At 40.2% G+C, this 17441-nt stretch overlaps 1 protein-coding gene across 8 annotated transcripts in view; it reads right to left on the minus strand.

Moving 5' to 3' along the window:
• Positions 1–17441, minus strand: part of LOC135101967 (fat-like cadherin-related tumor suppressor homolog) — a 369471-nt gene that overhangs the window by 164421 nt on the left and 187609 nt on the right. For all 8 annotated transcript variants that reach the window (XM_064006485.1, XM_064006511.1, XM_064006496.1 and 5 more), the window contains one exon: positions 10784–14243. In XM_064006485.1, coding sequence (XP_063862555.1) covers positions 10784–14207 — 3424 coding nt within the window. In that variant the 5' untranslated portion in view covers positions 14208–14243. The remainder of the gene's footprint in view (positions 1–10783; positions 14244–17441) is intronic.

Raw genomic sequence — 17441 nt, forward strand, 5'->3', positions numbered from 1 at the left:
TTGGCACTTGAATATTATTGATATACATAAGAAAATACCTAAAACAGAAAACAATTCAAGGAAGAGTTCACGTGTTCAGAAATATATCACCAATATGTGTGTGTGTGTATGTGTGTGTGTGTGTGTGTGTGTGTGTGTGTGTGTGTGTGTGTGTGTGAGAGAGAGAGAGAGAGAGAGAGAGAGAGAGAGAGAGAGAGAGAGAGAGAGAGAGAGAGAGAGAGAGAGAGAGAGAGAGAGAGAGAGAGAGAGAGAGAGAGAGAGAGAGAGAGAGAGAGAGAGAGAGAGAGAGAAAGCTACAATATAGTGACTGAAGTAGAAAGCATTTAATCCCCTTTCTTGGTGAGAATTCAGTGATAGCAAGGAATGACTATTTTATTCATCGCTGCTCATGTGATCTAACTGAAAAGCCAAGTATTGTTTATTTACCAGAGGCAAACAAAGAAAATTTAAAAAGTAAATAAAAAGAAAAAAAAACAAGGCAAATAAAGGAAGAAACACACCATCAATCTCCTTCCTTTTCATCTTTCTTCACGTTACAAAAATCTCGTACCAACAAAACGAAATGACTTTTCTTAGGTATCTCATATTTTCGCGTTTATATATTTATTATTTTTTTATTTTTATTTATTTTTTTTTTGTGTTTGCTTCCCTCTGAGATGATGGCCCGTGGCGAGGAGGAAAAGGATGAAGAGGAAGGGAACGAGTCTCTCTCCTTTTACAATATCCCCTCCCATCCCTAGTACCCTTCAGAAGCCCTAACTATATGATTTTTTTCTGACAAGTCCAATAACTCGCCCTTAACTTTGTTCGAGAGGATCGGAACCTCATTACTACCTGCCCCAAACACACTTTTTTCCGCCTAACTTGTGTAATTAAGACCTTCGCCCGGAGGATGTGGTGGTCCCATTTGCAAACACCATGCGTCCGGCGACCGTGAAGTCTATATATAAAAAATACGGTTTTCTGTTTAAATCATGTTCATACATCATATTACTGAGAGAAAAAGAAACAAAGAATACACATCACAAACCTGCATACACAAGCGTTCTCTCTCTCTCTCTCTCTCTCTCTCTCTCTCTCTCTCTCTCTCTCTCTCTCTCTCTCTCTCTCTCTCTCTCTCTCTCTCTCTCATCATCACTTCACTATTACGCTACTGAATGCATTATTTCTTTATAAGGAGCGTAGTTTCACAAAGCATAAATATTTATTCTCATGGAGCTTTCATGTACGACTTTCTACCCATTACATGCATGCTTCTCTAAGTTCCAGTATTTTATAACGACTGTCCTCTGTATTTCATTTCTAATTGCTATTAAGAGAGGTTGCCTTGGTTTGTCATTCCTAAGACTTCTTAAGGCTCAAAATATGAGGAACAGCTATCCTGACACATCATTTCCAACAATGGGTCGCAGCATTTCGATTAGTATTAGCGGTGGAGGCGGCAGTGGTGCACACACAGGAAAGTATTGACATTCATACAATTACACCTTTACCAAACCCATAAATTTTCTGCATTGGGCATGGATATGATTCCACGCAGATTTTTTTAAGTAACAAAAATCATATGTTAGACTGATAGAAGCGATGGTAAATCAGAAAAAAAAAAGACGAATAGTAATGTACAACTATTTATATTTTTTGCTTTAGTGTGTTTGCCCCATCTGTAAATGAAAAAGAAAAGAAGTGATTAAATTCACCTCCCCAGAGACTGCCGTGTCCATGAAGGCGATCAGCTGTGCTTACATCTGAATCTTTCCATTTCGAGGTTCTGGAATAATTTTCTGAAATTGTCGCAATTTTTTCTTTTTTTCTTTCGATTGGAAGAGCCTCACGCGTGGCCGTGACCACGCTCAGTGAATCCCACAAATGCAAACTTCTCCCCAACCTTTGTGTTTGTACACACTACGCTTCCCTCATTAATGTTTCAACGCGACCTTCTGATCCGGTGCGGTCTGTTTATAACACAATTTTACCTGATGGAACGGATATCATCTTTTGGTTAATAGTATTTGAAAATAGAAGTACACCTTCCTTTTTCTTATCGTTTATCTCTTTCAGTTACTCTGATACCTGAATGGCATTACTTACTGTCATGTTCTACGCACTAAGCATGTTTCATCACAGACACTGATCCGCCAATACCAATACTGAAGTTTAGATCATGATATCTGGAGATTTCTATTCCTGTTGTTGGTACACCAAACTACAGCACGATAGTTTTGCAATCTGCAGGCTCATTTCCTGCCTGTATGTTACTGTGGCAGGGTTTATAAACCGCTGCCTTCAACATCTTCTCCTTCACGTTCGTCACAATAATTTATGCAAATATAGTAAGTATGAGTTTTGTTACCTGTTATTATTTCAAATAAGAATAATAGATTATTATTCTCTTTTAATTTCTGCACTCCGAATTTACTTCTTCTTGTGGAAATGTCTAGAAATTTCATGGGAATCCTCTATGAAATTAATCATACATCTGGAGAAAAAAAAGTATGTTACCTACATACATTTTGTAATTAGAAGTGATGGATGAGAAGTACAGTTTTATAAAGAAAATACAACAAAGTGGTCTAAAGATCTGCTGGGCAATATACATGACGAGGCAAGTCCAGGTGTGTCAACTTGACATTGTTTTTTTTGACACTCACCATAAACTGTAGTGTCAAGCTGGAACCAACCACTTGATTACTCAGTCCACCACTGATATTCCCATAAACCGAATGAACCTTCTTTTCAGAAAAATGAAAAATGAAAATTATCTTCGCAAACTTTTACAACTAATTTTATCTGTAAGTCTGAAATTAATAATGATCGAACTTTGGAGAAAGATCTAAGAGTTTAATTCAATTTCTCACAGATACATAAAGGCCACATCCAGCCAGTACTCACACAGTACAAATGAGTTACATCCTCTATCAAAATAATGTTCCTTACACCATCCAACCACTTAAAGGTAGCAGCTCAATGGTTACAGTAATAGGAACGAGTTTTCAAAGTGACATCCTGTAGAGATTCTACTGTATGGCACAAAGCATTTTTAATATACTGTACTATTGTCATTATGTGCGGCTACGTAGTTGATTCATAACGTCAAGAAAGGATTAACGATGGCGAGAGGTAGTTTTCATTTTACCAGAAGTCCATTTTCTTTCTTATGTAACAAAAGTTTTGACCTTAACTCTTCTATGGTCGTCCTTTAATATTAACAGCGCTGTATAAAAAACAGCTTCCATAGATATGAGAGAGAGAGAGAGAGAGAGAGAGAGAGAGAGAGAGAGAGAGAGAGAGAGAGAGAGAGAGAGAGAGAGAGAGAGAGAGAGAGAAACAAGATTGACTTTGTCTTTTCTAGGATACAGAACTACACATATAATAGACTATAGGACAAAAACGTCAAAAAAAATTATAGGTGAATACAGAAAAAATCACTAGGCAGTGAAATGGTTAACTGATTCGTCGGAATTCTCGGGAGAAAACACCAAATTACATGCTTGATGCTTCGTGCGCAAGGGTGTGCATGTGCCCTTATGTTGTTGTTTCCTTTATGAATGGTATCACAACCACTTATACTTGTAACTTATATTATTGTTTTACTGGAAGATGTTCCTTACACACGTCCGTATGATTTTTGTCTTGTCTGAAAGGATAGAAGAGTGAATCAAAGTGGTAACAGTAGCACCACGACCCGAGCCGTCAGAGGTACAGCTGAGGTGCCACCAGCGGATCCCTACACAGGTGTCGGCTCTGCACTCCCTCCCTATTATCACGCCGCTGAGAAATACGAGTGATTTATCGGACTTCTCGTGAATCCATGGGATTTGTTTCCTCTCCGACCCTCGTAACTTTGCCACTAATGCGTGAGAGAAAACTTGGTGATGGCATTGGCAAGGGGAAGGGCCAGAGGTCCGGCACCAAACTCCTGCTTCGTTCCCACAAACTTACTGAGGCCCCTGCCTGGAAATGCGAACCGGAGTGTCCCGCAAAAATCATATAATTCGTAAATCAAAAGTGCCATCACTAAGTGAAAAAAGTCTCTTCAGTTTGCAGTGAAAAGGGCGAAGATCATGTTTTAGGTGTGTGCGAGCGCGCGCCGTGTGTGTGTGTGTGTGTGTGTGTGTGTGTGTGTGTGTGTGTGTGTGTGTGTGTGTGTGTGTGTGTGTGTGTGTGTGTGTGTGTGTGTGTAACACTCTAATGCCTTTTGTTTATAAAAAGAAAGTATTTGATGCTGCAGTAACAAGTGCCTTATTATATAGCTGTGAGTCATGGTTCAGTAATAATTTAAAAAGTGTAGAAAAACAGTATAATAAGCTGATAAAATGTTTAATGGGAGTGAGGAAAAATACTAGTGTAAATCTCTGCATGATAGAAGCTGGAATCAACCCGTTAAATAAGCTAGTGGCTGACAGAAGATACAAATTTATAACACTAGCTGATCAGATGGACAGAGACATTCCTTTTCACTACATATACAACTTATGTAGGGAAGAAAACACTCCAGGTTATCGGTTTTTGGAACAAGTAAGATCAAGAAACAGGAACCCTGATGAACTCGATCATGTTAAGCAAACTGTAAGAGAAAAAGCTCCAGGCGCCACAAAGCTAACAACTTATATAACATATATGAATCCGTCATTAACGGTTCACCCGATCTACAGCACTACACAATATGTACCAGATTACAAACGTGAGGCCTTCACCAGACTACGTCTCATGTCACACAGTCTCCGAATTGAAGTGGGGCGGTGGAGTCGAACCCCGCGTGACCAGCGTGTGTGTCCCTGTGATGGCACACACATACAAACAGAGGAACATGCATTGTTATACTGTCCACTCAGTGCACAACACAGGAATGACCACCCACACATCACATATGACACCCTACAAGCAATGTTTACTGATAACACCCATCTGGAGGAAGTTTGTGACTATGTATATGCAGTTCTGAAATTTTATAAAAATTACTCTTAAAAGATAGGGCAGACATCTGTTTAAGGTAAATACTGTTAATGTATTTTACTTATATTCTCTAAGCTCTGGTAATTTTTGCATTTAAATGTACGTGTCATGTTTTATTTCGGTGAATTTCTTTTTTGTATTTTCTATGTACTCAGTAGGAAAGTTCTTAAACTTAAGATAATTTGTTTAGTTATTAATACCTAGTAAGCGGCTCTCTACATAATGTGACTTATCAATTCAATTTGGACGAAGTAGAGATCAGAATAATATGTATCTTATCAATTTGTAATGGTACTTTGTCAATAAACTACTACTACTACTACTACTCCTGTGTGTGTGTGTGTGTGTGTGTGTGTGTGTGTGTGTGTGTGTGTCCATCTCGCAACTCAGGCAGAAAAGAATCTCGAAGAATAAGGTATCGTAGTGCCCCAAATCATATCATATAGACTTTTTTTTCGGGGATGATAGCGTTGCCTCAATAAAAAAAAAAAAAAAAAAGGAAGAAAAAAAAAGGTTCCTGAAAACTTTTCATCCCAATTTTATTCATGATGTGCATTTTTCATTTATTCTAATGAATTATTTGTTATTTTTTATTAAGCTCAGTGAGCTTTATTATAAAGGTTGTGCACGTTTTACCTTTGAAGAATGTTTGTGGCACTAAACAAGAAGTTTAGAATTTCCTGTAATGTTAGTTTAAAAATCAAGGGCTTTGAAGCCTCCGGGCTCAACATATTAAAAGGTACGTTATATGAAACAAGAGTCGAGGCGTAAGAACTGCTCAGTTACAACGAGGAGAACGTAATGTCGATGAATGAAATTGTAATGATATGGGCGGACCAGTACCTTCCATTAGCAACGAGGTCACGGCAATCGCGCGAGTATTTTGACTAATCGTGATGAAAACAGCTTAAGAGCAATTTTATTCAACTATGGTATTTTTAAAAGAAGAGTATTTCTACAACTTTCATGTATGCCTCCTCAGTTATTTCTTGATGAATATATTAATAACTGCACCCTTGGTCATGTCGACATTTGAAAAAACAATCATATCTTAGGAGGCGGAGTAAAGCATCAATATAAAAATTGCTAACCGTTCTAAGGCACGGGCACGTAAATATTGACAAAGTAATGTTTTAAATTCTCAAACTAGAAGTTAGTAACTGTACCGAAATTTTCTTACTTGAAGCTGCTGATTGCAATAAGTAGCAGTAAATGTGTGTGTGTGTGTGTGTGTGTGTGTGTGTGTGTGTGTGTAGAAGCAAACAAGTGATGAACATACAGAATGAGTTTATTAGACATATGTATGAAGGAGCAAGTTTTGTGTGTCTGGAGAAGCGAAAATTTTCCATAAAGGAACAAAATATTGATGTTTTTCATCCTTATGTTACAGTTTTAAGTTTATATTCACATCTATTCTATTATTTACATGCATGAACGATAGCGACATCTAATGCTGCACCGATACAGTGAAAAAGCGAACTGCAGAACCAGAGTTGATTTTTGCTAAACCAACCTTTCCTTGCCTCAGGCAGCTTGTCAAGGATTTGAAGTAATCAATGGAACTAAAGATTCAAGAATCTTAAGTAAAATTCATTCTAATTATGAATATTTTAATGTCACTGCTGAAAGTCACAATAACTACAGGAAATTCCTGCTTCTTATTATGGCTCCCGGAGTATACTTTTTTTTTTTGCCAAACACACACACACACACACACACACACACACACACACACACACACACACACACACACACACACACACACATACACACACACACGCAAGACATATCCACACATACATACATGTACACAAAGAAAATGAGAAGGAAGATACAAGACGTACTAGTGCCTGGCGGTGCAGGCAGGCTTCCCTGAATCGTGCTCGCTTCGCTCCACCTCAAACTGCCTGAGAGCGGTCTCGGAGGCCGAGGGAATCTGCTATATTCACTTCCCGCCTGCAGTTACTCCCATACCTGCCGAATTCCCCACACTATACTTCCTGGCGTTGCGCGCCGCCAGCGCCTGAGGGAGGGGGTGGCTTGCTACAGTCGGTTTCAACTGGGTTTCAAATGGCCTCGGAGGCCGACACGACCCGACATAAGTCACCCAAAGGTCCACACCCCAGACTCCCTGGCGAGGCGTTCATTGGGGACGCACACACTCTACAGACACCACACAACGACGCTTACACTTCACTTTACACACACACACACACACACACACACACACACACACACACACATACACAGCTGTAAACAGATAGAGATGGATAAGTGGATAAATAAAGATATATATTTAAAAAAAAAAGATAGACAGATGGATGAACATCTCAACGTCATTTGCTGGACGTCCAGTCCAGCAAATATCAAATAAATCACACAGTGAAGCCACGGAACATCAGAATTAGTCAAACTTTGTTTTGTTCGTTGTCTCTAAAACAATTCCTTCTCTACTTAATCGACATCACCTTTCGGACAAAACTTCGTCAGTGACATAACTGTCCTTTTCCATGTGGTAAACACACTTCTTCTGTTCCTCAAATGTAGTTTTAACATTCCATATATTCCATTCCATAAAGCAGCTTTCAAGAAATTGAGGATTCTGTGTTGTCTCGGTCAATTCTTTTCCTCCTCTCAGACGTTAACTCTACACAAGTGCCTTATCTGTCCCTGCATAAGGCAGTTCTATTCACACGGCAATGCTTAGTACGGTGGAATCAAAAGCTTTTCATTTAATCAATTCCTCTTCTTTAAATGACTCTTTTAAACCTCTGATACTGGGCCGCAGGTTTTCAACTCCTGCTACATTTTACCGTTATTTCCACTGTTACTTTTCTTCTGAACTTGATAAATGTATGCCTCCTTTTCAAAAGGACTTTCTACTCTCTCTCACCTTTATTCTGTCTACTTCATTGATGTAAAAGTAAACGGTATCTTCACTCCGCCATTCCTCTCACTGGTAAACTCCGTAACTCTCTACGAGTTATTGCTTTTCCTCAACTTTCTATAACTTGAACTGCTTCGAGTGAAGAACATGAGGTTAAATTACCCAACTTATTTTGAGTTTTTTTGGAAGCGGTAATTCAGCAAACATCATTATCTATTTTTACTATTGTGTCCTTGACCAACTTCATAAAAAAATTGTATATATATATATATATATATATATATATATATATATATATATATATATATATATATATATATATATATATATATATATATATATATATATATATATATATATATATATATATATATATATATATATATATATATATATATATACACACACACACACACACACACACACACACACAAACACACACACAGACACACACACAGACACACACTATATTTCTTTATCATTCATTACTAAGAATAAATCCCATTAGGCAGTTATTCATCATCTCATAAAATACATCAATAAAATAATAATAATAATAATAATAATAATAATAATAATAATAATAATAATAATAATAATAATAATAATAATAATAATAATAATAATAATAATAACAACAACAACAATAATAATAATAATAATAATAATAATAATAATAATAATAATAATAGTAATAATAATCATAATAATAATAATAAAACAGATAAAATAAAACATAATAAAATGATTTAATAATAAATAAATAAACGAACAAATAAATAAATGAAAATAAAATAGAAAGCAGATACCATCACGAAAAAAATCTAAGAAATACACCAATATATAAATCATTGTTTCCTGTGATACACTATTTTCTTTACTACTACCAATAATGATACTATATTGAGTACTATCAGAGGAAGAGGAGGAGGAGGAGGAGGAGGAGGAGGAGGAGGAGGAGGATCAGGTGCACGGCGAGAAAGAGGAAGATGAGGAGGATATAAGTATTGGGGAGCAGAGGCTTCGCGAAAGGCAGCAGGAAAGAAAAAGGGAAGGGAAGAGGGCCGCCTAACCGGATACCTCACAACAAAAATAGTGTTCGTTAGGCCAGTTAATGACCTGGACAAACTTCAGTAAAGTGGATTAACTCGAGGTGTATTAACGAGGCTGGTGGTTGGTTGGTGTTGCTTTCCATCGCATCAAAAACTATTGAATTTTCACTTTTTGTGAAAAGGAGAGAGGAGTGAAAGAAAGCAGCGAGCAAATAAAAATAGTGTAATTAACCAAGTAGGGAAAATATTAAAATATCATGGAAATCAAACAGTTAATGTTTCAGGGAGTTGATACGGTGAGCAAAGAAACACGAACAAGTGAATAAAAAATAAAAAATTAATCACGGAGTTGAATACTTAGGGAAAATAATAAAATATACTAGAAATAAAGAAAATAAAGAACGTACATAATGATCAGAGTTGAAGCGAAGGTAAGAAAGAGAACACGAACTAATGAATGAAAAAAAGTAAGTGAATAAAGGAGATGAATAAATTGACAAACACATAAAAGATGAAAGCAAAGGAGGTGTTCTGAGAGTAGATACAAAACCATTAACGATCTTTCTCAGTTTTAACACTAATGTATTCTACTGCAAGCCTTTTATAAAACGTGAAACAAAGGTGAAGAAAAAAAATTCCGGAAAAATTATTCCTGAATGATTAATATGTAAATCACCGAGTGCCGCGTAGATTGAAGAAGGCCTTGCTTCATCACTTTATATCGCGCATAGCCACTCCCCCCCTCTCTCTCTGGCTATTTGTTTGTATTTACTCCCTCCTTCATCCCGTCCACCCCCCACTTTTTTTTTGTCTGCCTGTGTGTGTGTGTGTGTGTGTGCTCGCTCCTACCTCCTACCCTAACAAACTCTCTCTCTCTCTCTCTCTCTCTCTCTCTCTCTGCAGCGCCACTCAAAGCCGTAATTTCCCCAGAGGTACAAGTCAATCAACAGCAGCGCAGGACGAACAACCCTTCAGTTTCACCATAAGGCAGATCGTTTCCCTCAGCGCCACCTCGCAAGGCAGATTCAGCTAAATTAATTAGTATTCCTGTCGTGTGGGAAAAAAATAAAAAAGAGTGGGGGGAACGATTATTGACAGAGACGCGTGGCGATTACAGGGTTCCGATGTATTTGACCAATGACGATGGTGTTGGTGATAGTGCCAGCAGGTGGTATTACTGTAGCTGAGATGGTAAAGGTGGTGATGATAATGTTGATGATGACGATGACGACTGTGCTGGTGATGGTAATGTTGCTGTCAATCCTATTGCTGTTGTCGTTATAAAAAGTGCTATCACCCATATTGTAAGTGCTCACAAATCGTCGAAAACTACTGGTTCTACTACTGTTACTACTATTCCTGCTGCTACTGTTGCTACTACTACTACCACTACTACTACTACTACTACTACTATTATGTACTACTACTAATGCTACTATTGGTACTATGAAGTGCTATTACTGTTGCTACTACTATGTACTACTAATGCTGCTGCTACAGCTACTACTACTACTACTACTACTATTACTACTACTGCTACTACTACTACTACTACTACCACCACCACAACTACTGCTACTAGACTGATAGCAATTTCCATTTTCACAACCAGCAAGGCTTCTCCTTTCACATTATTGATCCTCTTCACCTATTTCTTACGGCTTTCCATCAGTACATGATCCATTAGTGACTTTTGTCCACCATTGTACATTTTCAAATATACTTTACTTTTGGAAACTCTGTTATTACAAGGGAATACGGAGTCTTTTTTTTTTTAAACTGCATATGATATTAAAATCAGACGGATATCATAGTGTTACAAATATGAGATGCTGAACATGTATTTAGACCAATTAACCATCAACAGCATGCAACTGAAACTGACACTCACCTTGCATGTCAACTGAGAAGTAGCCCACTCCATCTCCCCCGGTGATTGTGTACACGAGCTGGTCATTGTCAGGATCTCGTGCCTCGAGGGTGATGACTTCGGCACCAGGGGGCAGGTTTTCCTTGACCCAGCCTCTCAACACCCGTTGTGGGAATCTTGGAGGGCCCAGGTTTTCATCCACGTCATGAACACGAACAAAAAGACTGGCGTGGGCATGCAGAGGTGGTGTACCTCCATCCTGGGCACGAACTGTCACATTGTACGACTGTCTTGCCTCATAGTCAAGGGTCTCTGCAAGTCTCACAACACCAGTTTGGGCATCAATACGGAATACATCCCCATGATCACTGGTGAGGGTGTATGTCAACTGTCCACCCGCACCCATGTCCTGGTCAGTGGCTTGGAGTGTTGCTACCACAGCACCAACTGGCAGATCCTCAGGGATGTCAACCTTGAGACTGCGAGCAGCACCAAACTCTGGAGGGCAGTCATTGATGTCAAGGACTGTTACTATCACTCTGGCCAACGCTGACTGAGGGTTCTCTGGAGCACTGTCCCACGCCCTCACTCGTAGGTCATATTCACTGCGCCGCTCACGATCAAGCCCACCTAGCATATAGAGCACCCCAGTTACTTTGTCAACCATGAATTCATCCACATCAGACACCAGTTCGTACGTCACTTCAGCGTTCAGCCCTTCATCAGCATCTTGGGCACTCAGCTGAGCTACACTGGTTCCGTTTCGAGTATTCTCAGGGAGATGAAGGCTGTAGCTTACACGATTGAATTCTGGAGCATTATCATTCACATCTATGACTTTGACAGTAAGATTTCTTGAAGCACTTCTGTGAGGAACTCCAAGATCATACACAGTTATGTTAAGATTGTACTCTGGCGTCCTTTCACGGTCAAGCTGTGCCACCACTTGCAAGATGCCCGTTTCAAAGCCTATTTTAAATACTGAGTCCGTATCACCATTAGAAACAGCGTACACCACACGCCCGTTATGCCCTCGGTCATGATCCTTTGCTGCCACAGTCAGTAATTTGGTGCCAATGTCCACGTCTTCACGAACCTTCACAATGCTAGGGAATTTTTCTGGCAGCTCAGGCTTGTGAGAGTTGTAACCGTAGCGCAGTGGTAATAGGGCATAATGTTCCTCAGCTGCATTGTTCTCTGCTGCTGCAGCTTTCACTTCTGCTGCTTTAGAACCGATACCTGTCTCGTGACACTCAACATGTGAATAGCGTTTCAGGGATGCATGATCCTCACTGCGTTTGGTAATGACTGTTATCGTCACACCAGTCGCATCTGACATGTGGGTGCCATCAGAGGACGTTACATTAAGAAGGTATGTCTTTGGTGCATCATGAGGCAATAACGTCCTTAGATCACAAGTAAGAGCCAAGACGCCCGTTGAACTCTCAACCGACCAGCATTCTTCATCCATGTCATTTTGGAGTCTATAAATAACACTGCTTCCATTGTCCAGATCCACTGCTGAGAGGGTTAGTACACTTGTTCCAACGGGAGCGTCAATGGAAACCCACCCTTTGCAGTCAACACCCACAAACTGTGGTCGATTGTCATTTACGTCACGAATTTTCACTTTTACCGTTGTTTCCGTCTCCCTCTTGTAGGGACTGCCCCAGTCTGATGCACGAACTTTGATGGTATAGACTCGACGCTGGGCCTCAAAATCGAGCACAGAAGAAGTCCTTATTGTGCCATCAAAAGGATCAATAACAAAGGGCACTTGATCTAGATTGGCAATACTGTACGAAAGAAAGCGGTTCTCCCCTGAGTCTGCATCTGTGGCAAGCATGCGCGTCACATAGGACCCCACTGGTTCGTTTTCGTCGATTGTCACCTCTGTATTGGGAGTGTTGAACTGCGGTGCATTATCGTTGGCATCAAGAATTCGAATAATAACTTTGGCAGAAGACTGTTTCCTGCGGGCGTTGCTGGCTTGGTCTACAGCTGCCACTGTTAGACTGTAGGATGCTGTCAACTCGTGGTCCAGCCAGTCGCCAGTGGATATCAGACCTGTGCGAGGGTTTATGCGAAATTTTTCGTCCTCATTTCCAGCCACAATCCTAAAGAGAACCCTCCCATTGATGCCCTGATCCGTGTCAGAAGCTGCCACCCTAACGACAGGAGTATTAGGGGGAGCTTCTTCACTCACTGCTTCCTCATACTGTTCTCGTGCAAATACTGGAGCGTGGTCATTGACATCGGCGATGTTAACGTGCACGTTGACACGTGTTCTGCGCGAGGGAGTTCCACAGTCAACAGCCTGAAGAGTAAGGTTGTAGCCTTCTGGAGCTAACTCTCGGTCCAGTAATTTGAGTACAGCAAGATTATATTCCTTGGAATGAGATCCTCGAGTGATGCTGAAGAGTCGATCTAGATCACCAGCTACAATGGTCACTTTGTCTACTCGACCACTTTCACCCTCATCCTCGTCATCCACTCTAATAATGGCATAAATGTGTGTGTGGGAGTGTTCCACTACATGTGGCAAATGCTGCACATAGATCTGTGGCGCATGGATGTTAACTTGGTAAACTTGCACCTCTACTGTGGCCCGTGCAGCAACAAAAGCCCGCATATTTGGTGGTTGTGGTCCGCGATCTTTGGCAAGAATTGTTATTGTATGTATACGTCCATATGTATAGGAGAGCGTGCGTGTTATGCTTAGTACGCCTCTGACTGGATGGATAGCGAACAAGTCTGTATTGTGGTCTTCCAGCAGATAGTAAACCTGACCGTTGTTGCCATCGTCTGGATCATGGGCTGTGACGGAGAGCAGCGGTGTGTGGATGGAGGCATCTTCACCCACACTGACCTGGTAAGAGGTTGGGTAGAACAAAGGTACGTTGTCATTGGTGTCCAGAACGTTCACTGTTACATTAGTTCTGGCTCTAAGGGGAGCACCTCTGCGTACAGGGTTCTTAGCTCGTGCTTCCACTACCAGGTCATATCGTTCGCTTCTTTCTCGGTTTAGCACGTCTCGCAGCCCCGTTTTAGTTCTCACCTGCAGCACCGCAAGTCCACCAACCTCCTCCGTCTCCGCTGTGAAGAAGCCATGAGTGTCTCCGCCAACAATGTGAAATGTAATGTGAATGGAAGGTGCCAAATTGTCCAGGGAGATGCACATTAGTTCCTCCCCAGACACGTGCGTCATGGGCAGCGAATTTTCATAGATTTTAACATAGTAGCGGTCTCTCAAAAACTTGAATGAATCAGAGCTGGATGCCACAGCCGAGCCCCAACACAGCGTGAGAGGGATGGCCAGAACAAACAGGAGGAGAAGGCAAGGGAGTGAATGTGGACGTGGGTTGAGTCGATGGTGTTCACGGGAGTAGTGTGCGGGAGGCTGTGAGGGCCGGGACGCCCTCAAGCCCGCTCCCTGGGGCATCATGCCGGCCTCACCATGTCATGTGGGCGTCGGCATCACCTGTAACAAACAAAACAATAAACATTAATGATATGAAAATTACTTGCAAGGAAGTAAATATGTTCTCTCCCTCTCTCTCTCTCTCTCTCTCTCTCTCTCTCTCTCTCTCTCTCTCTCTCTCTCTCTCTCTCTCTCTCTCTCTCTCTCTCTCTCTCTCTCTCTCTCTCTCTCGCTCTTCCTCACCGTTACAAATACAAAATACATTGTAATACAGAAGGACAAAATCATGGAATCATGGAGACTTACCTGCCAGCTGACATCAACAAAACAATCTGAGTGATGTACTCGTATAAGTCTCTAAAATATTGACGACCTTAAGCTTGTACGAAAATATGTAACTTGCCTCACAGGAAAGCTTCTGATGTTACAAAGAGAAATGGTAAAGATAAGACGGCGAATGGCTTCAGAATATGGTCCTCAGGCTACTTCCATCCCTACGCATCAAACACAATGTCCTAACACTGCATCCTCATCACAGGTGAACTCATACTTCACCTGAGAGAACGTTTTTACTTTCTATTAATTCCCTTTTACTTTCAAATGTACTCGAAAAGATATGAAGTAATCTATTATCATACATAGTTTTCATGAGAGAGAGAGAGAGAGAGAGAGAGAGAGAGAGAGAGAGAGAGAGAGAGAGAGAGAGAGAGAGAGAGAGAGAGAGAGAGAGAGAGAGAGAGAGAGAGTTAAGGTGGTAATAGTCTACGACAACACACACACACACACACACACACACACACACACACACACACACACACACACACACACACACACACACACACACACATACACACACACACACACACACACACACACACACACACACACATACACACACACACACACACACACACACACACACACACACACACGAGAACAAAAAAAAATAAAAATACACTTCACAGAAAACAAGAAAAAGCAACACTTCCACAATAGTCTCTCTCCGCCGGAAGAGTTTACGAATACAAAACTCTCTAAAGAGAAGCAGAGTTGGGTCGACCAAGACTGAATGTATAGTGTTTTCTCTTGAAAACTCTATAAAGTATTTCTTTCCTTTTCCTTTCCCCTTCTCGTAGCCTAGCAGTAGATAGTGGTTTCCGATACTACCTGTGTGACGAACTTCCTGCCTTTCACTCAAGGGAATTCACTTGTCCGATATATATATATATATATATATATATATATATATATATATATATATATATATATATATATATATATATATATATATATATATATATATATATATATATATATATATATATACCAAGACGCCTTATTGACGTGGTATTTACGATTAGCATTATAGTTTAACTCTCTTGACCATGCCCCCTTCATCACTACAATGGGCCCCGAGTGCCGGCAACGACAGGTCTTTTTTTTTTTTTTTTGACCACACTAACGATCAGATCTGCTCCACAACGCAGCTTTCTAATAACATTTGAATTCGGACATATGTTTTCGTACATATGTGTTCCACATAATACTAGAATACCAAACTAGTGAAGAAGTTCTTGAACGTTTGTTCGAAAAATTGGGTTTCAACTGGGGTATTGTGAGATTAGCTATAGATGAATTTAAGAAAATTCGTGATATTAAGGCATAACGATCTTTCTACTACAGAGTACAAAAAACAAGAAACGACACCCATAGCCTTTCTGGTGATTAAAGAACTACTAGTGTTGAATATCTTACAAATTAATTGTTTAAAAATCTTCGAAATAATAGAGGCGCCAAAGAACGAAGTTTCTGTTTACGAATCAGGATAGTCAGTTATTCTTGCAGCAAGACATAAAAGATTGCAAACCAAATTGCGAGAAAAAAAATGGAAGCTAATGTAGAAAAAGAAAAAAAAAAAAACATACCAGAGCAGAGATAAACACACACATGAAAGTGTTAAGGACTCCCGGAGAAGCTCGAGGAGACCATAAATCTTGTGAAGGCAAACACAGGGGCACACAGAGCACATCTCGATATTTTGTGGTGAAGGTCAAAATAGAGGCGTAGCGAGAAATTGGAGATAAGCTGCAGAGAAAAACCGCGACTTGTACAAGATTGAATTTCTATCAAATGTTTGGGAGGAGAGTTTGATCTCCACGGCGGACAAGATGCCGGTACTACAGAGTACTTGCGTTGAGCAGGTGTGGGAAAGATGTAGAGGAGAAAAGCTGCAGGACATTTATGTTTCTGACAACGGGCCACAATTCCAGGGGTATGAGTGAAATTCCGTTCTTTTCAATAAGTTGTTCGATGAATCTGGTTTGGTCCCATCATTTTTTTTTTTTACTTTTCTTCTTTTCAAGTAGGAAAAGACAAGCCGAAGAATGTGGAACAAATCTGATAAAGGAACAATTAAAAGAATCGAAAACACCAGAAAACTGGAGAAAGGGGCAATGGTTACTTCCCAAGTAGTCTCGACACTCTTAATGGCTCAAGTTCTAAGGACGAGGAGGAGGAGGAGGAGGAGGAGGAGGAGGAGGAGGAGGAGGAGGAGGAGGGAGAGGAGGAGGAGGAGGAAGAGGAGAAGGAGGAGGAGGAGGAGGAAGGGAAGAAATAGACGGGATGTGGGGAAAGGGAAGGAGAGGGGAAGGAGGGAGGGGGGAAAGTGGGGAAGGAAGGAAGGAAAGACGACAGAGAAGCAAAAAGGAAAGGAGGGATGCAAGAGAGGAGAGGCAAGGTATCTGGGAGTCAAGACAAAACCGGTCGGGTATCATCGTCCACAACTGCCTTTAACGTTAGTTGGCAAATTTACAATTTTGCGTTAATCAACGTTATTACACTTAATCACGCATCAATATTATGAGCGCTGATTAATGAATTAATTAACGCTCTATTCATTACCGGTACCTATTGACTAAAAGTATCGTGTATAGAGAATATAAATAGTGACGAATATCATGCTTATGAAAGTAGAACCACAGAGAAGAGGAATACATAAACCATTACAATGAAACATAACCAAAAGACTCAAATGTCATCATGAACACAGCACTAAAGTTTAACCCAAAAGAACCACACATGTAAGTTAAGGCATTACTGAATCACACATACATAACTATAAAAGAAAAATTATAATAGGCTGTTGATACAAATACATTATGACACACCTTAACTACATCACACATAGAGCCTTCTATCTATCTATTTATTTATTTATTCACTTATTTATTATACCTTGAGCCCTGACCATCGTTATAA

The sequence above is a fragment of the Scylla paramamosain genome, chromosome 1 (genome assembly GCF_035594125.1).
Source record: "Scylla paramamosain isolate STU-SP2022 chromosome 1, ASM3559412v1, whole genome shotgun sequence".
Classification (NCBI taxonomy): Eukaryota; Metazoa; Arthropoda; class Malacostraca; order Decapoda; family Portunidae; genus Scylla; species Scylla paramamosain.